At 43.3% G+C, this 26,410-nt stretch overlaps 1 protein-coding gene across 1 annotated transcript in view; it reads right to left on the reverse strand.

Moving 5' to 3' along the window:
- The window catches only part of GALNT17 (polypeptide N-acetylgalactosaminyltransferase 17), a 213,375-nt gene that overhangs the window by 76,515 nt on the left and 110,450 nt on the right, over nt 1-26,410 (reverse strand). Inside the window, exon 6 of the mRNA XM_084493001.1 lies at nt 1,396-1,513. Within this exon, the coding sequence (XP_084349127.1) occupies nt 1,396-1,513 (118 nt within the window). The remainder of the gene's footprint in view (nt 1-1,395; nt 1,514-26,410) is intronic.

Genomic DNA, 26,410 nt, shown 5'->3' on the forward strand with positions numbered 1-26,410 from the left:
GTCAAAACCAGCAATGTTTTTAAAGCCTTGACCAGAACACACAACACACGGGTATGCAAACAGCAGTGAAACATATGGGTTGGAAATGGAAGCCTGGAAGAGTCACTGGGGGAAGAGAGGGATTATCTTTTTCCAAAAGGATGTTTATTACATATTTCTTCTAAAAAGTTCAGCATGTGAAAAAGAAGAGGACATATGTTCATCAGTTGTCCCTGAGATATCCATCTTATTTTTCTAGTTAAGAAGCCAATCTTCCATGAAATCCCCCCAAAACCTAACAGATGGGTTGAATTATTAATTGTGAGGAGGCTAGTTCCACAATGATGATATTAAAAAAATCCCATAGACAAACAAATAAGAATAGTCACAAGAGAAGCTTTGTTTGGAGCTGGATCTCTCTAGACCCAGGAAGCAAGCTGCATGATGATGTACAATAATTACTTCATAAGGGGAAGAGCTATGTGGCATATTTAAAGCCTTTAATTTCTATTCCCTTGTTTAAACGAGATTATTGCTCCCTGTAGCCAATAACAATAGATTTTTAAAGTTTCTTTTGATTTGCCAGCAAAGCAAATATCCTTTGGTAAATCTGTGAACTGAACAATGATTTTTCATTTTTACAACACCACAGTCAATTCAATTTTCCAGCTATAAGTCTCAAGTCTCTCCCTATCAGCTTGTTAACGTACAAGTGCTGTACTCTAAACCATGCCTGGAAAAATCTCCATAGGCTTTGCCATCCCATGTTGCTTCTGAACATTCAATTCATTGCTTATGAATCACTTCACTGTATGTAAACACTCAAATCGCTAAACCACATCTAATACTGTACATAGTAATCAAGTGATGTTGTCACAGTAGATGCCGTAACAACGGATGTCTGTATGGATTTACTGAGACAGCTCTGAAAACGTGGCTATTAATGTTTCACTTTTAAAAGCACATTTTGCCTGTTTAAGAACATATTTTATTTGCAGCTGTGAAATGCCTGTAAAATATTTTCAGGCATCATGTCTTCTTGAGATATTCACAAGAGTCCCACAAGCCTCCCTAAGACTGTTCTCATGACAAAACAGCACCATCTTTTTCCTGATATTTAAGAGAACTATAACTTACAGTAACCAATGTGACAGCTTGACTGGGGCCTGTTTATGTTAGCATGCCATTTCATCTCAGTAGCTTTGAGCATGAAGTCACACAGATAAGCATCCCAGGAAAAAAAAAAAAAAAATTGCACTCACCCCTAAAACCAAATCATATTCCCCTTTAAATTTAAAATGCTATAAATCAAGTCAATGCTCAGTTCCCCTGAAGCATTCTAGCAACTGTTTATGTTAACTTGTTAAAGCGTTGCGTTTGATTCCTTAAATAATGCTGGGTGCATTTTTTTCCCACCTTGATGCCGAGCTCTATGTTCTCCCCTCCGTACACATCCATCCCAGGATCAAGGAGCCCAATCTCTCCAAAGAACTTCCTGTGCACAACAAAGGAGCAACCAATCATCGCTGGTGTTCTGTATGAAGAGAAAAACAACAGAAATGGAACAGATTAATTTTTAGTGGATCAAGCGTTGATTTCTGCAAAGCTCCCATTGGCTCCACGTGTCCCCAACATCAGTTATGGCAGGGACTCTGCAGCAATGAGTGAGCTCTGTGCATTTGGAGACATTATCTCACCACTGCAATGAAATTGTCCAAAATGCAAGTTTGCATCAACACGTATAGAGTGGACAAAGAGTTTTTCTAGGATTAAATTACTGAAAAGCCTTCAGGTCTTGGCTCTGTCACAAACATCTTGCTATGTCTGTGAGCAAGGGCACAACTTCTTTGGGTTTCCATTCGCCATATGTGAAGGAAATAAAATATTGGTATTTCCTTCCTCATACTTTCTTCTAGCATGTCTAGTAACACAGTCGACTTTGGCATGGACACTAGTATTTGTGAAATGAAGTTTCTACCTCAGATCTTTATAACGTATCATGAAGGAGTTGCCACCAGCTATCAACAAGAGTGATGCAGAAGCAAATTCTTCAAAAACTGCGGACAACTGTTTACAGAATCATTGCTGTGTCTTTTGCCCAGTTCCACTGCTATCTACGGTGCTCTATGTTAGGGTGAGGAAGTTTTCGTGTTTACCCTGTTAACCATCATGCCCCCCACCTGACAGTGCTGCTCAGCCCTACCTCTGCAGGAGCAGCCCAAGCAAGGTAAGGAAAGGAAGCCAAGCAAGTCCAGCCAAGGAAAATAACAGGAAAATGGGAGCAGTACTACCAGTACTGACAACATCAGTGTAATAAGCAGAAAGACTGAGAGAAAACTCAGTGTCAGGGGTTAATTTATAATAACTATGCAATTTCAAGGACACAGTAGATGGCTGTGTTTACTGACCACCCCTGCTGTCACATGTGCACACACCGTCCCTCCCTCGTTACCTTGCAAAGCGCTCATCAGATCTCCATCTGATACAGTTTCCCAGAGATGAGGATTCTGTTCTGATTTTCACAAGCTGAGATCATGTTTGGGGTATTCTGTGAACGGTTAAACACTTCTGACCCTCTCCATAAAATTATGCTTTGCTACAGAGCATGGCACTGAACAAAACCGTATCATTATGCCCTTGCTGCCTGGGGATACACTAATCTGTTGTGGTTATGGTATGTGGAGAGTTTACCCCGTGGGATATTTTCTGTACTAAAATAGAAATATAAAAACCATTTGCCCCTTTAACCTGCTTTCATTTGAATCCATGCTGTCAGGATAAAAAACAAAGATCCACTTGAAGGGATCAGCAGGGAGGAGATGACGAATTTTGCAGGTGAGCCATGCCAAGGTACCGCTGTTTTCTCAGGATCCTCCTGCCCACCCTGAGCAAACAAAACAATGCTGCTCCGGAGCAGGGGAAGCCCCATGCGGGACAGGAGGGCCATCATCTCTGCAGCTCCTCTCCTGAGGACGCCCACCTTGTGCTACCTGGGAAACACTTCTAGGACTTAACACAAATGGTAGCCCACGTCTCTAGGGATCTCAGGCTACTTAGAAACACGTGCCTTCTGGAGGAAATTGGATTCTGAGGTAGAAATATGGCAACGGGATGGCATATTTTAATGACGGCCTCAAATTCCTGGCACAAAGCACAGTTCATGGGTTGTCCACACCGTGGGGCACACTCAGGGCTGAACCAAGCAATTAGAGACTACAAAGGAGGAAAGCACACTCAAACTCACCCAGATGTGGGTTACGGATGGCGAGGGTCAGACCCATGCTGCCCAACACGCCTGTACCTCCCAGAGCAGCCTTTGGGGGACCCTGTGGCACACGGGTGGCCACAGCACACAGTATCCCCGTAGGGGCGTCGCCACAGCTCCGCCAACAGCCAGCCATGCTTGTCCCTGTGAAACCCCAGAGCTCCTTGGATGAAAAGTTCTAGCCACTTAAGTATTATTATTTATAGGCATTTTAATACTTTTAATAGACTGGTAGAACAGCTAAACGCTGTTGCCATATTAATTTAGTTAGCATCAGAACCCATCTAAGAGTTGTTTTTTTTTCAATAGATTTCTTCCCTGACAGCCTGCTCGGCCCTCCCTCCAATAAGCGGTGTAATGTTTCATGGTTTGCTGCCACTCTAGTACTTAAGATTTCAATTCTATTGCTTTATTTGTAGCAACTTAACTGCCATTAGCAGAAACAATTCTTTCTGAAATGATAACCACGTTAGAGATGCCAAATGTAATAGCTCCATTATCCTACATTACCTGCTGGAATTAAATAGAAGCTAAGTGTCTCTGGTTTTACACTGAGCAGGAACAACCCAGCCTGTCCCCTCCACGGGGAATAGATGTGGTGGACGCAGGGACCTTTGACTTCTCCAGTCACGCTGACAGGAAAAATAAGCACAAAGTTTTCAGCCAAATACATCTGCATTTCTGACTCCATCACCTGGATCTCTGGGAGCTCACCACGAGGTGAGCAAGGTTTTCTGAAACAGACACCCCTCAACAGCCACACACGGGAGCTGTATACCAGAGACCGGGTGCCAGCCACAAAGCCTGACTCGGTAGAGATGGAGAGCCCCATGTTCCCACCGTGAGGGCATGCCACAGTCATTTAACAACAAAAATCTAACCTCTTGACCAAAAGGATTTGAAACTCAGTGTTTTTTGTGTATGTTTTTTGTTTGTTGTTGTTGTTTTTGTTTGTTTTTCTTTTAAATTAGTACAAATAAAATAATCTTATTTTCCAGATACCAACATTTGAAAAGCCAGCGGTTCCAGGAGCTGACCATGCTGTTATCAGCTTCATAGAGCACAAATTTAAAGGACTAAGAAATTCCCCAAACTGTCCACTCCTGCCCTAGACTGCCACACAATAATACTTTTTTTGTCATTATTTTGCAACACTCCTTCTCTTTGTAGACCAGAGAGTCACTGATCCTTCCTAAAATGCTTACAGAAACAGCCTGATGGGGATTTTGCAACTTCACCTTCACATTTTCTTCTTCATTTTCCTGCACACTCTGTTTTCAACAAATGATAACCATGAAGCATGCAAAGCAGTGCTCCCAAGCAGATCTGAGATCCCTCAAGCAATACAAATTAAGTGCTACATTCTTCTTTGTAACAATGCCTCCATATTAAATAAATGAGGAATCATGCAGTGCTCAACAATTTAAATAAAAACACCATTTGATTTTGTAGTAAATCCTTCAAAAAGGTGGACATTTACAATAATAGATAGCCCATCCACAATGAAATTATGGCCTGCAGACAAAGAGCTGATAAAGCCTCTTGTTCCTCTGCCCCTTAATTAAAAGCATTAACACAGTTTGTTTTTAAAAATCACACAGCTCAGCTCAGCTCAATGCATTTATTTGTCCCGATAGCTGTTTTTTCTTTAATGAGAAAGGAAAAGCAGAAATTGGCAGAAAAGGATGAACAGAGATGTTTAGCAGAATTATTGGTTTTGTATCCAAAAACCCACAGCGTTAGTTCCTTGCTGTTATTTCTGTTGGCTCCTCTATACAGCAAGTGACAAAAGGTCAAGAAGAACAGCTTTTATGAAATATCCTCAGCATGAATCTCTAAATAAAGATGAAGAAGATACAGGGGAAAACGTTTATCCTAGTCTATTAAGTTACTTTAATGGTCTTCCTTTCTTTAGTGCACAGTTACCATCTAATGATTAAAAAGTCTCAAGTAGATTGCTTCTTCAATTCAAGGAAATTAATTTTCCTACACAATTGGATTTTGCTTCCAATTTTATGCTAAAGCGCAAGTTATAAAATATGTAGAAAAAAGATATTAAAAAAATAATTAGTGGTCATACCACTGAGTACAGGAGAACTGAGAACATACTTTAAGAATTTGCTGGGGTGTCTGGTTTCCATTAAAGTGCCACTGTTTTTAATAAATATTCAAGGAGCTGCTCCACCTACAACAACACAATCCCACACCTTTAGGAGACATGGCACCACATGTAGCACTTCTGCGACGGTACTTTAAATACCTAGAAAGATGTAATTTTTTATTAACCTCTCCCAGACTTGCATTCCTCATTTAATGCACTAAACTCAAACATTTTCACTTGCATCTTGAGGTTTCAGACTTGTCCAAACTACTTACAATTTTCCTCTTCTGCACCTCCACGTTTCAGCTGGTGGTTGGTCACTGGTGGGATCCAGCATCTCAGCAGGAGACACAGGGAGACCCTGAGCTTGTGGCCTGAACTTACCAGTTGAGGAGCATCAGCTCTGATCTCACCCCGTCCTGCATTGGGTTTACACCTGGATCCCACACTGACCACCCAGCAGCCATCACATCTGCCTCAGGAGAGCTGAAAACAGACTCATGACATGTAGAAAATTTAAGTTAAATTATCAAATGTGCTGAAAGTAAGCATATAGCTTCCAACAGTAGCCTGTGAATTATTTCCCTGAGTACACCAGGGTTAAGGAGAACACGATCGTTACTTATTTTACATGGCAATCTGTGATAAAGCAATTTTCTTTTGGCCCCAGATGAAATTAAGAACCCAATTTTCAAACAAAAAAAGACTGTCGGCGCTGTGCACCTCTATGTTTCTTAATTTGCGGTATGGTGAACGTATTATAGAATAAAGACCAAGATGTATTACACAAAGGTTTATAGCAAGAGAATACGTGTGTGCAAATAAAATACAATGATGCGGCATTACGAATCGACCCCTCTGGTCATAAAACAGGGTTAATCCCTTCAGCTCCCGTGTGCCCAACCTCCTGCCCGTGGGCAGCAGAGCTCTATGGGCAGAGACCATACAAAACCCTTTGCTCTGGCAACAAGCTGTGGCCCAGGAACTGTCTGGCCACAAGGTGACCAGAGACCCCAGCCAGCCAGGTGGCACTGGGCCCAGTCTGGATGCTGTGGGACCATCAGGGGTGCTGGAGGAGCAGCATCTCTGCTGAGCACTGCAAGTGCCACCTTGGGGCATCCCCAGGCAACATGCTGGTCTCATGGGGACCTGCAATGTCTTACAGCAAGGTCACAGAGGAAAATTCTTCTCATTTGGGGCTGAGGAACAGTCAGAAATGGAAGAGAGGAACTGAATGAGTTACAAGTGAATGGTAAAACAACAAGCCTGGCCTTCAGTCGCTTTTGAGCTGGTGACCCTTGGGAGCTGCCCTGGGGACGAGGGTGGTGAGGCTGTGACAGGACGGGCTCGGGCACAGACCAGTGCTGGACGTGACCCTGTTCTTCTCTGCAACGAGACCACAGCAGAGCAGGACAGCTCCTCGTGCAAGAGAGGTGGTGGGGCCAGGCAGAAAAAAACATAGGCCCGAAAGCAAACCTGGCCAGGCCTCCCCCAGCAAGGGATTGTCTGCTTCTGTCCCCATACTGGCTCTACCCCCCCACCATGCTTTGCTCTGCCTTCCGTGTCCTCAGAAAGGGCTCAGCCACTTCCAGGAGGCAGCAGTGGGTACGAGGATGAGCGGAACCATCCCCCCCAGCCTCCTCCCTGCAAGTACAACAGCCATGCAAAAGATCCAGTGCTGCCCATCTCACCCCTTTCCCTTTCTCCATCTTCTCCAAAATGCAAATACATAGGGCAGACATGGCCTGCATGCCTGCTATAGAGCCAGCATTTGCTTTAACAATGAACTTCAGATAATTAATTCAAGAAGTTTGCAGTAATGGAGGTGCTGCAGTGCCAGGGCAGCTGCGGGAGGGGACCAACAACAGCGCACCAGCACAAGGGCAAGATGCTGATCACAACAGCCCAAAAACCAATGTCACAGATGAAGTGCCTCTCTGAAGGAGAAATATATATTGTTTCTGCCTCCCATGGAGGGGCGTCTAAGTGCAGATGCAGAGTCAGGCAGGAGCCAGGCTCTCAGCTTCCCTTCGCTGCCTGTGTAATGGTGTGGGCAGATAAAAGCTGAATGTCTTTCAAGAGAATGCAATAAAATTTCTAGGAAGGAAAGGCACTGTAGCCCACAGCAGCGTACCTTGCTTAATATTATTCCCAGGATGGCATCTGCAATAGTTGTTTCTTGAATAATTCTAGCTTCCCTGCCCCAGTGACCTTGTTTAATTGTCTGTTTCAAATGGGTTTATTTTCCCACTGTTGCTAAGTACTACTGAATCTGTGAAACAAATTAAAAATAAGAGATACCACATAAAAGAGATGCTAGATTGAATGCCTTCCCTGAATTTATTGGAGATTAATACGACTTTAACTTTTAATGACACAGAAGCTATGAAAACTCTGTATTTTTGAAAATATCTATTACGTCTACCACATCTGTGACCTTGCTCAAGATACATCTGACTTTGTTGCTGTTGTATGCCTGCTCTGATTTCCATGTCAAGAAGTGACACACCCTGCGATCTCAGGCAAATCATTGAACTTCTCTGTACCTCATCTATCAGATGAGTATAATACCCACAAGGTCTTGAGAGACAGCGTTTAATAAATCACTTTAGATTTCTGCATTCAAGTTGCTGAATTATCTACCACTGTTGTTACACATGTTGGACCCCTCCTACATTTAAGCCATCTATGGTGAGAAAAACACTGGTAGATAATAACCTTACACGTAAGGAACTGTGCACACAGTTTTCTGCTTCAAGCCTTGCTTTAGGCCACCAGCAGCAATGAAAGCAGCATGCACACCCTGACCGCACCCCAGGTGTGTTAAGATAAAGCATGTGAGTCTAAAGCAGATCACTATTACACATCCAAGGTTCAGGACTGTAACTCAACTGTAGAATTTCCCCTCAGGAGAAAAAAAAAAAATGCTGCCAAGGTCATCATCTAAAAGCATTTTCCTTCCTTGCACGTTTTGGAAAATCCGAGGATGTCCCAACACTTGACATCACTGGATGCCTGCTGAACACCCACCTCCACGCTCCCATTTTCTCCAGGACTTTCAGCAAGGCTTTTCCTGCAGGCGTGTGCTGCTATAGGCTGTCAAAACATGGCTGCTCATGTGCAGGTAATAACAATCCCCACCTGTACTTTTTCATATGAATTGTAACTCCAGCCCCAAACATCTCCCTCACCTGGATCAGCACTGTTTGCTTGCAGAGATTTTGACTAATGCCAACATTGAAGCCCATCTGCCAGCACCACGGTCCCTGCACTCCCAACCCTCTGCCCTTTACCTTCAGCAAAGGAGAAGCAGCACCTCATTTGCCCTCAAAACATTTAAGAACTTGACTAAATGCCATTTATTTACCATTTTACAAACATCACCCACACTGAATGAGGCATAAACCTGAACAACACCACGGTGTGCCAGGTCAGAGAGGCCAAGTGAAAGCTTTAACCTGCAGGCCCCATGTGCTTATAACCCCATTTCCACATGCAATGTGGAAGCAGGACTTTTAGGTCACGTGCTGGCTGCCCAACCATCTCCCACAGTGGTCTTGTAGGGACCCCAGCAGAAGAAACCATCCCTGAAAAACCCTTCTGAACCAGTGTCTGTGAGATGGGAATGATCCTCACCCAGAAACATGAAGCTTTACAAGCACAAGCACATTTGGGTTCTTTTCCGAGCTGTCTGCACAGGGAGCAATGCTGCATCACGGTGTTTGAGGTGTGTGGTTTTGAGCCTAAAAATGGCAAACTCGAGTACAAGCACTGAAGAAGACACCTTGGAGAAGGTTAATTTGATAATTACCCTTCAAATGGGACTCAGTATCTGTTCAGGAATGGTTTTGAGGAAATCATTGCAATTACGAGATTCTCCCTTGGGATAAACTTAAAAGATGATTCTTCATTTTAGCTGATTTAATGGCAGTTGCAGAGCTATTGCTGGAGGCAGCACAGAGACAGATGCCTGGAGGAAACCCAGTCTTTTACACTAAAGGCATAGGGAAAGACACTGTCCCACAAGCCACTGTAGCACAACTGCATGCTTGTAAACATCAGTTTATGGTCACCCATTTATCCGCAAAGACAGAACTAGGCAAAACAATAGTGATCCCTCATAGTGATTTATTAGGGACGGTTATACAGGAGAGGCCACAGTCTCAGACTTGGAGGATGAGATAAAAGAAAGCATGATTTTCACACATATATTAGCTCGTATTGGAAACCACTGAAAAATATGTAAAAGATAGCATGAAAAGTACTTTCCCTGTCTGGAAAGCTATTGCACATCAACATAGAATACAAGGGAGCACAGATTAGCATGGATGAAGAGTCAGAAAGGCACAGAATTTAGTTAACCTGTTTTTACTTTTCCTAAATGACTGGTCCCCTAGAGGTCTTACACTCAAAGCAGATATGGAACTTGCTGTTATGTTTTACTTACACGGAGAGCATCCAAAGTACATCTTGCTATCAAATCCAGGAGCTAAGCAACAAAGCCTTGTCTGCCCTAGGAAAATAGATGCTTTCCTATATCTCGTTAGTTAAAACATGCTAACCAGCATGAGGTAAAATTCTAGTAAAACAAAGCAGCTTGAAATTTTCATCTGAGCTGGGAGGTAAGAGTAAATCACTCCCCAATCTCTTCCCCACAGTATGCATCACCATGCCGTGCACGAGAAAGCTGCTCCTACTTAACACACGGTAGGTACAGCAAGCACGCACCTTTAAAGATTAATCAAGAGAAGGTCACAGTCTTTTCCTGCTATCGACTATCACTTGCCTCTTCAATGCAAGTGGGAAGCGCCCTCCTGAACAGCTTATTCAGGATTTTCAGTCTCATGTGAACTTTTCATTAAAAGGGTAGTGTTTGTATTTGCAAATCAGACCTATTTATTCCATGCTAGAGATGCAGAACTACCCAGGGCAATGTCAGGAACTAGCTTTGAAGTTTCACTAGAAGAAGTTTAAAACCTCTTTTCTGCTAATTGGCAGGGACCAAAATCCACCTCACTTAGCAGAGAATAGGAGACGTCTTCATCGGTTCTCCAAGACACTTAGATTTAACACACAGAGCTAGGCAGCAAACACTTTTAAACCATTTTCCAGTTCTTCAAAACAGTATTTTTTAGGTAGTTCTAGACACAGGGACTTGCATTTGCACCACTTTGGAAATCAGAGTGACATGAGGACAGACTAAATCTGTCTCAACTGCATGAAGCTGAAAGACTTCTTGGACTTTTATTCACTTCAATATGATCTTTTGGCATTTCCAACACCTGATTTATTAGAACATAATGTTTGTTGCAGCAGAAGGGGAAGAAAAAAGAGGAAATTCTTATCCTTAAAAGTACCCGAGATGGAGGCCAGAGTTTGTGTGTCAGGCTGAACGCGCTTACCTCATCCAGCACCTAATCCTAATCCCACGGGTTTTCAAATGGGAACAACTAAACCCTTGTGGAAAACATAGGCATCAGTACTGGTAAACTTGCAACAGGCACATTTGGGTTCCACTGCTGGGTCCCCACTGTCTTGCACACTGCAGACCCCCACAGGTTCAGGTCCACAGAGCTGCTCACATTCAGTGAGCAGCCCGTAAGAATGGCTCCTGCAGGAGCTGCTTTGCCAAGAGCACGTCCCTTTGCTTGCTATTGGCAATAAATGCAATGCAACTGTAACTTCATCTCCTTCCACTGCCGCTAGACTGCTAATTAAATGATAATTACTTTTAGATGTAATATGTATAACTAACAGGCACTTAACAGGAACATGTTATTTACTTTTCTTTTTTAACGTGAATATATTTTTTCTCAAGGGCAGCAAAGTGGCTGACTTTCAGTCATGTTCCTCCTCTCCACCTAGCAGAAAAATTACAGGAACAAATTTCACAGGTAAACACATTTCTCGTTTGCTTCAGACACTACTCCCAGCCCAACTCAGCAACAGGTTGTGCCTGGTTAAAGCTGGGCCTGAAGGATTGGGGCTGAAGGTCTCAGCTGCGGCAGACTCCTTCAGGACCCAAACCAAGACTTAGGCAGCATGTCATGTCCTGGCCTAGGACAGGAACATCAGCACAACCCTATCAATTCACCAGCCTACCATGTCACAGCAAACACTCTCCTGGGGCTCTGCACTCTGCTGCTCCTCACACAGAGGCACCAAGAGGAATGAGCTCAGTGCAGAAAAATGAGCCACAACTGCTTTCTTCTCAAAGACACAGCTGGGGGAGGCTGTGGCACCACCCACATCTGCACTGATATGCACGTATACAGACCAGTCTAAGCTGAGACTCTCAGAAGGGAGATGCCACACATGGGATGGTTCCATCCTGACCGTGCAGCTACTTTTTGCCCTTTTATAATGAAGATACACAAAAACCCAAGGAAGGCATTCATGACTAATCACACAAAACCAAAAAGAGTTGCACAAGGCAGCGCTTACACCAAAGTACTCCTCCTCAGGTTTAAAATATGCTTCAAGTAACTACTAAATGGAAAACAAACAAACAAAACTACAATTCTACAGTTAAACTGTCTTTGAAAAGGTTGTGATAATATGAAGATGGGCTTTTCAATTATGAATGTGAGCATCACTCGAGAACAAACCTACCCTGTTTATGATTGAAATGGTATTCTTACTCTGAGCTCTGACCACTCAAACCAAAACCCAGCAGTCAAGACAAAGCTCTCTCTTGCCATGGATCATTCCCTGTAACAAAGATGCTGCAGGCCAAAGCAATGCATCTGGGGACACACACGCAAATGAAACTGCCCTATGGACTGTCACAAGTTAGAGTTAAAAAGTAATTCCCTTTTCAGCTAGGAACAGAGTGTAAGTCCCTGCCAGCTCTGCTGGTCCCTAAGAAGTAATGTGAATGACAGAGCAGTGAAAGACGAATGCCATCATTACACTGAGCCATGCTCGTGAAGGCAGGCACCCAGCACCTCTTCCACTAGACAGTTATTTTGCACAATCACTCTCAACCCTACAATGGAACCACAGCACGTACTGGCCCTAGTTTCCTTCAGACACATAGAAGTACCTCCTTACTTAAACTTAACTTAAATTCCTACTAAATACTAAACTAAATTCCTCCTAAATACTAAACTAAAAGCACTATCAGAAGTCTGCACTGGCTGATGATTGAGCTCTTCACTACAAATTAGTTTTGCACAGGTCCACATTGCTTTCAGATATATTGCTGTAATGGATGCTGAAGTTAAAGATTCAGGAGACAGAAGTTATTGGGAATTTCATGGATATTTCTGCAGACAGAATTTGGGCAAACATGTTTGCTTTCACTATAGGCTGTTACTAAGAATAGGGACGTGAGTAATGGTTATTGACAGATGGAGCAGTTTCACTTTGTGGGTAAATGAGAGTGCACCGAAATAGCCCTGTAAGCACCTCCAAGAAGCTGAGTAATGCATTTATTTTGACAACTACTTGATACGAGCTGATTCGTAGGGAGGGCAACTCTCAGGTTTATCTTACCCTTCACGCATCCACAGCACAGAAGCACTATTCCTGAGAAATATAACAGATACATTTTGTGCCTCCAGCATTTAATAGTAAATGTCATTCTCATTTCTCCAGGTTTGGGGTTTATTTTAAACACTGAGCCAAGCAGATAGAAAAGAAAAATGAATATGGGAAGAACTATATCAAAATGTAAAAGCAAGGTCAGTAAAGATGATTGTCAGGTAAGGAAATGCAGAGGTGCAGAAACAGTTTTGGATTCACCTCCATTTGGATTAGAGTAGATCTACCCAACCACAAATCAAATGTCCCGATATTTACGAAGGGATTTAACCAAACTGTCTATTTAAGGGTCAGGCAACTTTGAGCCAACAGCTTCAAAAGCAGTAATCACATCCGGTCCCAGGTGCATTCATCACCCCAATGAAAATTTTAAGTCTCTGAGCATTTCCTCCCATAAAGGCACATCAGGTTGGGGACCACTACTTCTGATACAAGTTCTCCTTGAAAAGGTGCCAAGAAACAACACAGATTACAGAGCAAACATGAAATTGTTATAGTTGATCTGCTGGCGGTAGATAATCTTCAAGCTGGTGCTTACGCATCTGATCACCTATCCCTACAAGTCCCAAAGCCCAGCATGGCACTCTAGCCTATAATATACTTCTGCTGGAACGAGGCACATTCAATCTGATTCCCCCTCAGAGCTGGTTTTCTTAAAAAAAAATATAAATAAAAATGTATTAATTTTCTACATGGAGAACATGGATTCAGAGCCCTCGTGAAGCTGTTGGCAAAGCTATCAGCAAACTCCTTGGTGTCAAGAGTTCACCTTCAACATTAAAAAAAAGTACTCAAATTATGGGTTGCTCATGTGAGAAGCCAGTGCACAACATCAGCCAGCTTGCACTCTCTGGCTGCTGATAATTAGTCAACTGTGCAAATGGGGATGAATGGGCTTAGCCACGTGTACAGTCAGCATCAGCCCAAGAAGAATTGGACCTGATGAAGAGCCAGGATTTCACTTGTACACGTAACTCAAAATGCCACGGGAGCTCATTTGAAGTCAGCATCCTCAGGAAGCAAAGGAACACAGGTCCTTTTTCCCCTTCAAAGTGTCATCCGGAGGAATAAAACGTCATTCACTGACTACACACAGCCAAACTGGAGAAGTCAGCATATATGTTAATTTAGCTGCCCTTGCAGCTGTTTTCTTGCAGTTTGCAACCACTTTGGCAACAAGGTTCCCAAGACTAAAAGGAAGGCCAAGGAAGGCTGGCTCCTCTCCCCTGGACCCCTCACCGAGGGTGCAGGGGACTCCATCGCTGCAGACACATACCGCAATGCACACAAAAGTGCAGCACCCACCACGGTGCAGGTTGGGAAGAAGGGTATTTGAGGTTGTCGGTCTTTCAGCTGCAGTTTTGTAGCTTGGTGTATACAAATGCAACTGGGGGAAGAAAGGGAGCTGCCCGTGTTTTCTGGAGAATGGTGAATTTTTTACACACGGAACCTTAAGTGCTTTGCCATTCGTGTTTTGCTAACAAAGCCTTTGTCCTACCCCGCAATGTTCCCAGCAGAAAGGCTGATTCTTTTATTTGTGTTTTGCCTAAAAGTTAAGTAGCACCAGATTCCTTGGCGGACAGGATCTGCATTTTGCCCTGGCAGACCTCCAGCACGCTGCAGGTTTTAAACAAATCAAGACTTTGTGATTGAATCCATGGTCTGGAAAAAAAATGGAGGGAGTCAATGCCAGTGTATGAACTCCTATAAAAGAAGTCAGAAAAGAACTTTTGTCAGCAGATTGTCTGAGGAATCCTGCAAATCTGAGATGAATCCAGCCAAAGATTGTTGAACCAAACCAAGAGTTGCAATGAGTTCATGCTGTAACAACATGCTCCATGCATTCTGATCCACACTGCTGATTCTTGGAAGACCATGTATGAAGTTAAACTGCATTTTGTAAAGTGTCTTTGCAGAGACTTCTTGCTTGTGCAAAATTATCAGTGGAAAGGAAAAAAGAAGATAAATGCATGTGCTAGGAATGACTGCCACTTTCATTACATGGTGAAACAGCTATGCCCCTATGCCCTCGCCTTACAGAGTGCCACATGCCAGATGAGAGAAAAGCACTTTCAGTCCATTTGTGCTTTTAATCAGAAAACAAAACAACAAAAAACACGCGCTGATTTTAACATTCTGAGTAAAAAGCAGAGAAAAGGAAGCAAGAGAAGTTTTAACCCCTTGGCTGCCAGACCTTGTAACCTGTGTGCAACCTACAGGGGACATGATATAATGAAAAGATTCATAGTCTGTATGTGAAAACTATCTGAACACTTCAGCATTGGTGCTATGCTGAAGAACCTCTTCACCGGTATCCCACTTTACCATACCACTTTAATTAAGAGGTGAAAATCTGACATTTTAACATTTACAAACTAAACTGGGGACAGCAGGCTCTCGCTGCAGAATTTTATCTAAATTAAGAAAAGCATATTGATGGTTCACAATGTATTTTAGAGATTTTTGCCTAGCAATTTTCAAAAAGTAAAAGAATGTTGTCATATAAAACACTGCATAGTGTATACACTTAAAAATTGCTCCTTTATGCTTCTAGAAGCGCTGCATTAACAGAAGAAGCAGGAGTACAGCAAAAGACACTGTGGAAACAAAGTGTCCTACTGGCAGCCATTTTAAAGAGTATCTCCCAAACTGTAATAAAAACAACACACAAAAAAAATGCTCTCAAGTAACATTAGCATTTAGAAATTTAGTTTGGCAAAATTTGCTATTTATCTTGCACACAGTACCTACCTTTAGTAATATGTTTTCAATGAAAATCTGACAGCTAACTAAGCTCAGAGTACATATTTTCTACCAGATCAGTCCTTTGAGCAAAACCCTAAGCACGTCCTTGGCATCGACCAAGAGTAGCTCCAACAGCTTCAGATCCCTGATGTTCCATGTTTTGCTCTTACCCTGATCCAGAGCCTCAGCTTTTCACTGAGGCCAGAACAGCTCTTTATAATTAATACTCGTAAAATTGCTACCATCCACCTGAAGGTTTGTAAAAACAAACAAACTCTTAGGGGGTGGGAGTTAAGAGACAAAGTGAACACATGCACAGAGCTTCACTTCTGCAAAAATCCCAACAGTGCCACGGGATTCCAGCCCTAAATCTGGAGCCTGTTAGAACTTCCTTTATAACTCAATAATCCAGGTGACAAGAAAGAGAAGGAAAGAAAGTGCAGGACGAGGAATTATGAGAGCACAGCACTTGCTATCAGAGAGGTGCTATGATGCCAGGAGAAGGTCTGAGCTGTCTACACAGAGCCAAATAAAAGCAGCTTAGAGAAGGATGATCTGGCTTCTTAGATATGGTTAAAACCAGAAGCCCATTTCCCTCTTCCCTTGGCTCTCCTCCATACTTGAAAATACAACAAGCAAAAAAATAAGCAGATGGCTGGTGCCACGCTGCGGCTGTCGCAACCTCTGCCTTAATCATTTCCCTGCACAAAAACCGCATCTGCGCCTGTGGGACACAGCGGTTCTGCCCTGAAGTGGCTGCAGAAGCTCCTGACACTATTTGTGACTGAGGCAATTTATTCTGGAGCTATTCTTTGGTTCCCTTGCTGGCTGTGAAGAGTTACAGGGCAGAGAGAAAGCTTGAAGTCATCTTAAAAAACTCAGATCAACCCCCAGAAATGTCAAATCCCCAAAGTGCAGGTCCATTGCTCTGTGCAAGCAGCTGAGTTTCCATCTTGTCTGTCCCCAGTGGTTTGCTGGACTAATAGAGCAGCAGACAGGGCAGAATCATCCCTCACACTAACAGAAGCTTCCCAACAAATTTTTTAGTACAATAATTTTACCAAAAAGCTCAACTGATCAACGTATTCAATGAAAACCTCCTGTCCATTGCCCGCAGCAAATTAGCCTGGTCATACACATGCGTGCAGAGAGATCACAGGCAAATCAAGGATTTTACCCCACATCTCACCTTCCAGAACTAAAATTAAAAATCCAGCTCGGTTTAAACACAGCTTTTGCTGCTCTTTTGGCTTTCCGAGTGCCCCAGTGTCTCCAGGGCTGCTTTTGAACCGCACTGAGAAGATACAAGGGCCAAAACTCAGCAGTATTAGCCTGGGATTTAGAGCATCTGTGTAGTTGTTTTTTCTTCCCATTAATTTAATTTGACAGAAAATAGCAGGAAGGCTTCTGGCTCCCGTGTGGGTAAAGTGGATAAACAGCAGGAATTTTAAGGGAAGCTGAAACTAAACAGAAATGAGAGGCCAGTGCCACGGCAAACAGCCCTTTGTGCCTCCTAACAAAGCAGAGCCTCCTTATCCCCATCCAACTCTATGTGCTCTGCATGTTATAATGAGACTATTTTCATGCCTACCACTCACCTCTTTCCGAATTACCGTTTTATTTGATTTTGACCATTCTGACTGGAAAAATAACACACAGCACTCTTCAAGGAAGGTCATCTCCCACAACGGACTCTGTAGGAGGACAGGCAGCGCTCCATCACTGCCCAGCCGCCCCCAGCTCCACCCAAGCCAGACTCAAGAGCAGCAAATCCTAATCCTGCTGCTTCAGAAAAAAAAATGCAATAGTGAATAATTCCTTAATGGGAAAATATTTCTGTAGCTCTGTAGTCAGAACTGCATGAATTTAGCATCGCAACTACTCTTACAGAGGAGCACTTAAAACCTTGTTTGTTATTTCTCTGAATACTTTGCAGTGTGGGCAGAGATGCTGTACAAATTGCAGCAGGCAACACACAACGCAGAGCATCTCATTTGGTGCAGGTATCCTTAATTACAATAAGACACGTTTAAGCAATGGTTGCTGACAACACCTGATTTACACCCTGAGAAACAGCAACAAATATAAGCCCAACGTGAACGTCTCTGACCTCTCAGCAGTGTATTTGAACACAAAATTTTCCAAGCCCCAAGGCTCCTTTATTTCTTTGGAGATATCTCTGCCAAACAGAAATGCATACAGACTTGACAGAGGCTGGAGGTCTATTCTCAATCCTTATTTGGAAGCTCACTGCTTCCAAGAGGGGAAGGGGCAACAGGAATTTCTCTGCCGACTGAAGCTGAGCATAGGCGTTGTAACTCTGAGATACGCCGATGCAACCAGGCAAGTCAAGCTTTTCCTCCTGCACAGCACATCCCTTCACAGAGCCCTTGATACAACAAATAACAGAAATCATAACACTCATCATAACACTCCCCCCAGCCCCTCCCACAACAGGAAAACCTTGGCTCAAGAGAAGACAGTTTTGCAATTGGCTTGGAGAGGGGAAAGGTTTTTAGCCACCACCATCAGGATTTTGACAGTGGTCTGGTACCTTCATCCAAAAGCTAAGCCCCCTGTGTCCGTCCCCACCTCTCTCAGCAACAGCAGGTTTTAATTAAAACAGAAACATGTAACACAACTTCGTGTTCTCAGTTACCCAAACCCAGCAAACCTCCAGCACAAAGCGAATGGCTCTGGATCGAGCCCAGTTGAAGTGAGATCAGAGCGTGGCCAATCAGCTATATAAGGAACACATCAATTAAACACCAGCTGCTTCACCATTTATATAGTTTTATCAGCCGCCCACTTGGCCAATATAAACAATCAACAAGACACTTCTATGGGAAATGACAAATAGTCTGTGGCTAAAAGAGGTTGATGCGTTTTGAGAAGAAGCCAAAACAAATCTCTCACTGACCTCCTAAGCCTTGATCTTGAGGGACTAACCACACTGAGTCAAACAACACAGATCTGCAGAGACTCAAATGCCTCTGGGCCTACTGGGATCTTTGGTGGCTTTGTGAGAAGGTAGCATCTAGAGATATTCTACAAAACCCCAACCAGCCATTTATCAGAACAGTTTGTTTTATTTTACCCACTGCAATAATAGCCACTTGCCTGCAGCTCTATAATCTCTGTCTAAAAGTATCTTCACCTAGAAACAAACACCTTATACATAAAATCAATCAAAGGCAAGTAACATGTGGACTTCATAGATAGAGATGGGTAACCCTTTGCGCAAAAGACTTTAATCCAAAAATGTATTTAGTTCAACCAAACACCTACAGCAGGAGCTACCTGCTTGGGGACTCTCACAAGCACCATGTAGTGGCTTAGCATGGATTGGAAAGAAAATGAGTGCCGGAGAGAGGACTGCCTTTGAGGTTGGGTTGTTTTTCCCCACAGCAGGGAGAATAAGTCACTAGGAAGATGACCTACACAGAGACACCCAGGATTCTGCATCCCGACTGTCCTTCCTGAGATGGCATTTTCAGAGCACCAGCCTGGGCTCAGTGCACAAGCCAGCGCATGGCTGGCTGTGCTCAGGGGACGGGCACTACAAGCCACCACATATGGTGAGCAATCCCAGAGCCAGCCCTCAGCCTTACATGTAAACCAAAAGTGCCTGACCACTTGCTCCATCTCAGCCCAAAGCAGCTGCTGGCAGCACGCGGCCGCTTTGAGGACACAGCTGTGACACGGCTGCTCCAAGGAAAGACCCAGCGCAGAAGACAACCCAGCCAGCACACACCTCGAGCTGCCCCCAGCCCTGCAGTAAGCAGCTTCAGGTAAACCAGAGCATGGACCAAAGCATCCCAAAAAGTTTCAGTCTCTACTTTAAGTATCTTTCTTTTTAAAGGATCTTAGTATTGAGCACTGACATGTACTTACCTCCACGCAAATACTACCTTGCGATACAGCTACAGACATTCAGTTTTATTTTTTTAAATATTTTCATTTACATAAAGATGGAATGCACTGTAATACAGCACTTCAAAAATACTTATAGCATAAGAGGTCTTTCCATCAACAAAAGAGTAGAAGAAAGGGACCCGAGAATAGCATTTATAATACCAGCATATATTTAAAGCCCACTTTTAGTAAAATTTGTATAAGGATACACCTAGAAACTCTGAATGGTAACAATGGCACTCGTGCTTTTGGAAAATAACATCCTGCTGGACAGATAAGTGTGCGCTCCCTCTGCTTCATTGTTCCACACCTGCACTGCATCTCCTATGCCCAGGAAAGGGATTTAAAATTTCTTGGAAATTTTTGTGGAACATGAATACTGCCAGCAAATTACTAACACTTCTTCATGTTATTTCTTCCACCACCATGTCAGTTTTGCATTCCCAAGCAACAAAAAAAAAAAAAAAGGAAAAATTGATAAGTCGAGTGCAATGCTCCGAAGTGAACTGGAAGACTAAAAGTTCCAGTAGGGAAGAATTTACCTGCTATTTTTTACAGAGAAGAGACTACAAGGCAGGAATGTAGTAAAGGGAACTACACAAAGAAAACGTCATCAGAAATGTAAGTGATGCTGGGCATGCGGTACCACACAAGACAAGGAAAAGCCGAATATTTAGCATGTCTGAAGCATAGGTTCAGTGGCCCATTTTCAACATAGGCACAAATTGTGCTAAATCTGGCATCACTTGCAGCACAAGGTGGGAGAAGAACCACCCGCTGGGCTTGTCTTACGCACTCATTTTTCACATGTACTTTCTGTCACCCACTGGCAGAGGCAGAACACTAAGCTGGAGGGAATTTTCATTACATTAAATATGGTTATTCTTACGAAACTCCATAGATAGAAAAATGAATTGCCTAAACTATTTTTTAGCTGTCATAGTTCTCACATGATCCTCAATGCCCCAACAATCAATACATTCCTTATTACAACAGGTCATAAAGAGACAGAGGGAACATATATTCCAATATTGTTTTCTTGGAAAGGAACTTCCCTTCAGTCTTTACTAAATGCAACATTTTAGCAAAAAACCTGGCATCAAACTTTTGACTTCTGACATTTCCAACCAGCACAAGATTTCTGTGCTACTCCATGCATGAGTGATCTAAAAAGAAAGCACATTGCAGATGAACTGGCAATCTGCAAAAGGAATTTCATAAACGTTCATGAGATTTATTCAGGAGTGCAATGCTATCCCAATGACACACATTATTTCTGCTTTCTTTTGGTACCATTTCCCATTACATGCGAATTAACACAGCAGCAATAACTCCAGCATGCTAGTTAAAAGCTAGATCCTGTCAAGAATTTGAGCTTAACTAGGCAAAATTTTCAAAATAATTCAACTTCACTGAAGGCCCCCCATCTGAGGCAGGCTGTATGCAGAGTCACATAGATCCAACACATTTACATCTTTGGAAAAGAGTCCACCATTCCCCCGCCAGTGCAGAATCACATAAAGACAAACCAGATTTGAGTCCCAGGATTAACAGCAAATATTATTCAATGCATGGGCAACTGCCAACATGACTATATAAAACTGCCTGCTCCAGACATTTGACCTAAAAATCACATCTGTCTTCTTAGCGGATATATACAGTACACTGCGTTTGTGGGACCAAAAATTTCATGCTTGCCACACTGTGCTTGGAACAGATGCTTGACAAAACTCCAGGGATATAAATAGGGCAATCATTTACTAAGGCCATATGTTGGAAGCATGTAAGATGTACTTGCTTAACTGAAAAGCCTTCGAATAATGGTAATGATAATAATAGGACTGAACAGATCTCAGATCTAATCTCAGATTATTTGGAGCTTTTTGATTTGGAGCATTATTTGCTACAAACTGAAATAACCTCTAAATAACATTCTTCTGCCCCACCTCTGACAAATATCTGTGTTACTGAGGGGCAGCTGTGGGGGCTCACAGAGGGCCCAGAGGACCGTGAGGAGAAGGGGCCTTGGAAACAACCCTCATTTTATCCTAGCAAGACAGACATCCTCACTGCATAGAGCTGTCTCAGACTGATTGAAGACCACACAAACACAGCCCCAAGTACCTCTGACCACTCCTCCCAAAACCTCTTGCTTTTTAACACCAAGGACACTTCCACAGCAAACTCCACGCCTGCTGGAGCAGAGGCTGTGGAGAAGACCTGCTAACAGCATCCTATGCCTCCAAGGCACTTACCAAGACAATGGAGCCAGGCTCTTTCACTCCACCTCCCAAAGCCTGACACTGGAAGTTACCATGATTAAATATGCAGCTCTTCAAAGAGCTCCATCTAGATACTGCTTGCTAATGCAACAGGATGTGTTACAGACAGATTTCTTTGTTATTTCCTGGGTAAAATCCCCTTCCACTTCAGTAGCCTTCATATTTTGATGTTTCTAATTTCACTGTTATGTTTTTTGGAACATTAAATATTTCCTGGTTTGGATTTTTAATATATGGGAAATTATGCGCGCCATATGCGAGGGGGAGCAAAACGCGCTGACTGCGCAAGTGGGTGGAAAAGTCCAGGGGGGATAGCAGCAGAAGGAAGGGAAGACACTGCATTATATATTAGTGCTTCAAAGTTGCTGAGCAAAGGAGGAAGGTTATGGTAGCCAGGTTTGAGATACACCCTTCCTCCATCACTCTAGTCCCCAACGGCAAAGGAGAGAGAAGTGCAAGCCTGGTGACCAAATGTGAAACATATGGTGAATAATTCAGAACTCATCCATTTTTCTGATGAAACTTCAGAAAAGAGATAGATACATCAGTATTTGACTGATAATTATAAGTGCTGAAAGGGACAAGTACTGCAAGGTGCCCGTTATCAGCAAAATTGTGAGACCTGTCCACAGAGCTGAATCTCACAGGTGAGGAGGATGCTCAGTTCATTTTGTCCATCAGCATCCCAGCTCAACTGCTGGGAGAGTTTAGCTCTCCTTGTTCTTGTCAAGATGCATTTTCAACTTCACTGCCTCACTTATTTCCCCTCTCTTGTTTCAGAGGCTGAATATTCAGCAGCATGCAAAGAAAGGCTCACGTTGGGTGAGAACATGTTCGTTTTGGTAAGAAAACAACGAGATACAGCCTGAAACTTCACAGCAGGAGTAGTCGCCTATAGAGGATTTGTTCACTGAAACTGTCAGTGCTCCCAGACAAACCCACCAAATGCTTGGCCTTCATGAACTATTGCAAGTGTTCTCATTTACCCCGAACGGATTATTGTATTTTACAAAGTTTTAGTTCACAATGAATAGCAATCGTATCCTAAAACCTCAACTGACGCATTGAAGCAAGTTACTTAACAGTGCTTAGAGGTCTTCAGAACCAAAAGACAAACTTCAAAGGCGACCTAGATGCCTACAATCCTGAATATCATCAATCTGGGGCAGATCCCTTCCTTTCTCTTATTGCTATGAGGAATGAGGAAAATGGTTCTGCAATCCCATTAGCCTTCCCAATTTTGCAGGAAAGGTTCACTGTTAACAGCGAGGCATTACCACCATAAGGTAACTAAGCTGGTCAACTGTTCATTCTCAGCAATGCAGCTCTTTTACTGAAGTATGTTAAGGTATACCAGCAGCAAGCTGGATTTTCAGGTTTCTTCCCTGCTGATTTTTTTTTGTGCTTTTGGGGTTGGGCCCTGATATAACAAATGCAACAGCCACCATATCCAGTTCTGCAGCCAGGAACCTCCCAAGAGCTCGCAGTAGTGACAGCAAGGCCTCCTGTGTCCTTAGGGCCAAGAAAATCTCCCATACATGGGACCCCCACGTTCACCTCGTCCTCCCAAGCCCTTGAAAGCCACTCTTAAATCCTAAAGTGGTGTTCATCCAAGGGCTGGTCGTAAGTATGCTTGGGTCAACTCCACACCTTTGACTTTCGAGCCATTACAGGCTTATCCCACCCACAATCTACAGTTAGTAATTAGAAGGACATTTATTCCAAAGTTGTCCTGAAGAAACAGGCTTTCCAGAAAGGCAGCATTGTTTTTCTCCATCTTCCCAAAGGCATGCTATGTTTGTGGCTGTCCCAACAGCCTTGATTTGAATGAAATCAGTACAAACTCTCTGCACTTGGCCACAACTTCTTAACACCTCTCCCCTCCACAAGTGAACACCATTAGTGACTCGGGGACAAAAGATGTAAAACACCACCCTTCTTGTGTACCTTGCCTGTGCATTTACATGTGTTTTACAGCCAGCTGCTGCCAGATGAGAAAAATAACCCACCTGTTACCTCTGCATCTCCTCTGTTAGCAGCAGTGCAGACTTCAGCTCTGTGAAACCACCTGTGGGACCCCTGGGTTGGCTCAGGGCACGACAGCCCCAGGGAACTGGCTCCGGAATGAGAGGGATGTTCTTATTTGTGAAGTCACACCAGCAGTGGTGGTGTCAGCCAAGGAAAAGTGTCACCACTTACTGATAGTCCTGAGCATTTTTTGACTATCCAGCTCCTGCCTGCATCACCATGTGGAGCTGCTAGGAAGACACATCACGCCCTGGCAGATTTTTCATGGAATGACATATATCACAATGCACTTTTTCCCAACACGATCATTTGCTCTTTTTCCTACTGTGCATACACTGCCTTGCAAAATAGACAGATACAGTAAATAAATGTGCTGAGAGATTATATAAATTAGTGTTTTGCCCCCAGGGTACAAGCCCCTGACTCTGTTCCTGTCTTCCTTACAGCCTGATGTGTGGCCTTGGGAAGCCACTTATGCTTCCTATGCTTCACTTACCTGTGCACACCCTTCTCTAGCTATTCAGTCTTCAAGGCTTTGCAACAAGGATCACAGCTGCCACGTATTTGGTCCACGCCTATTAAAAGCTTAATCTTGTTTGCCATCTCTATGAGAATTACTGTGATACAGAGAAAAAGCACCCATCATAGTTTCAACAGGTCAAGGAAAGAATGACCAGCCCATGCATTATAAATAAGAGTTAACTCTGAAAACCTCTCCCCACCCCCAGAGGAGAGAAAAAAAATATCTCATTGACCAGAATGAGATTCAGCTGGTCAAGCTGACGATAAAGGCTTGCAGTTCCATCCGTAAATTAAACTGACGTGGTCACAGCCGATATGATACTTTTATGAACCATCTGCTACTGGCTTAAATTTGCTGTTAGATGCAGTTACCGTTTGCAGTTATTAAACTTTGTCATTTTAAGACAGTTTCATGTTATTATAAATTAATTTTAGCTCGTATGACTCACACTGCTGTTAGCAGGATGCTTCTTTGAGACAGAAAAGATAGCCCAGCCAGCCTCTCCGCATCCTACTGCCTCCATCCTCTTCCACCTTGTTCTCCATCATGTCTAACAGCAAACAGGTTTTACCATCTGCCGGTTAAACCTAATAAGCCAGACCCTGGGGTGGAAAAACCCCTTTTTCACCAGCTGGAAATCTAACACACGGTGTTTTCCACAAAGATCACTTACAGCAGCTAATACTTTGCATGACTTTTGAAAGAGTGTTTGCAATTAATTACTATTCCCTTGCCTTTTTTGCCTCTCCCACTAAGAGACCAGAAAGCAAATCTCTCCTTCATAAACCGCAGGACACAAACCAAGCAGGATATTTAATGGGCCACTATAGCTATATACAGGGAAGACTCTTCTTTTCAGGGAGCATCCTTGATGTTGGATGTTAATGAGAGAAAATCTTTCTGAGCGGAAGAGCTCTTCAGAGATTTTAAATATCTCTATTTCTTGGGATTTTAGAACTCAATCAACATTTTGCATCTACAAGGGATGAAAGAAAAACTCTTGCGAGCTCTGCAATCCGAATTCCAGCTTCCTGCTACCGTGTCCTGTCCTCTTAGAAATATTTCTGTAGGGCAACCACAGGGGCAAAATGCAGGTGGTGCTGCAATTCATGATCCAAATTCTCTGTCACACTTTAGCATCACAATCTTTTGTACTCACAAAGGATGTCACACTGACTTTCCTCAGCTACCTTTCCTACACGCAACAGAGTAAAGCGGGGCACAGCATCCTTCACCTTTATCATCTGGATGGAAGTGAGAACAGAATGGCCATTCAATTTTTAGGCTGCGGGATGACGATGGTGATCATCTTGTTGAAGCCACCTCCCAGATATGGAGTCACTAGAAAAAGAGAGCTGAAAAAAAATCACTCTGCAGAGGTAATTAATAAGCTGCACAATAATACAAGTTCACAGCTGGAATTAAGCTTGTCATATGGAAGACCTTCAGAATTAATTTTGAAGTTTAGCCTGAAATGGAACACTAGGGATTATTAGGGATTTCTCATTGCTTCTCCCCTGTATTCTGCAAAGAACAAGGGTAGAGTCCAGATCACAACATCCAGGTGTGGGAAAGGGTTGTGTCAAGGAGTCTCTTCACACGGGGCTCTCTACAGGCCTTCCAGTGCTGGGTGGTGCAGGCAGCTGACACAGTCAGGATACGCACTGCAATTCTCCCCTTCCAGCTAACTTCACTAGCTGATTAACTTGAAGGCAAGCTCTGCCCTACTTCCCAGCGCCGCAGCATGGGCACAGACCTGCACCAGAAATCGGAACCCACCCAGTTGGTAATGCCATCATTTGGACTTGCGCCCTACTGATGTTATTGTCCTATTGTTATAGCAGCCTGCCACCACCCCAAGTGTGCCTCCATGGTTTATCACAGGGACACACGTGTCCACTCCATCCTTGCCCTGAGTTCAGGTCGCACATCCTACTGCTGGCTCTGGAGCTGATGAGCTCCATGGCTCCGTGCTAAACCCATTGCAGAGTTTTCAGCTGGCTCAAAGCACAAAACGAGCAAACTTG

This window comes from Aythya ferina (assembly GCF_964211825.1).
Source record: "Aythya ferina genome assembly, chromosome: 19".
Classification (NCBI taxonomy): Eukaryota; Metazoa; Chordata; class Aves; order Anseriformes; family Anatidae; genus Aythya; species Aythya ferina.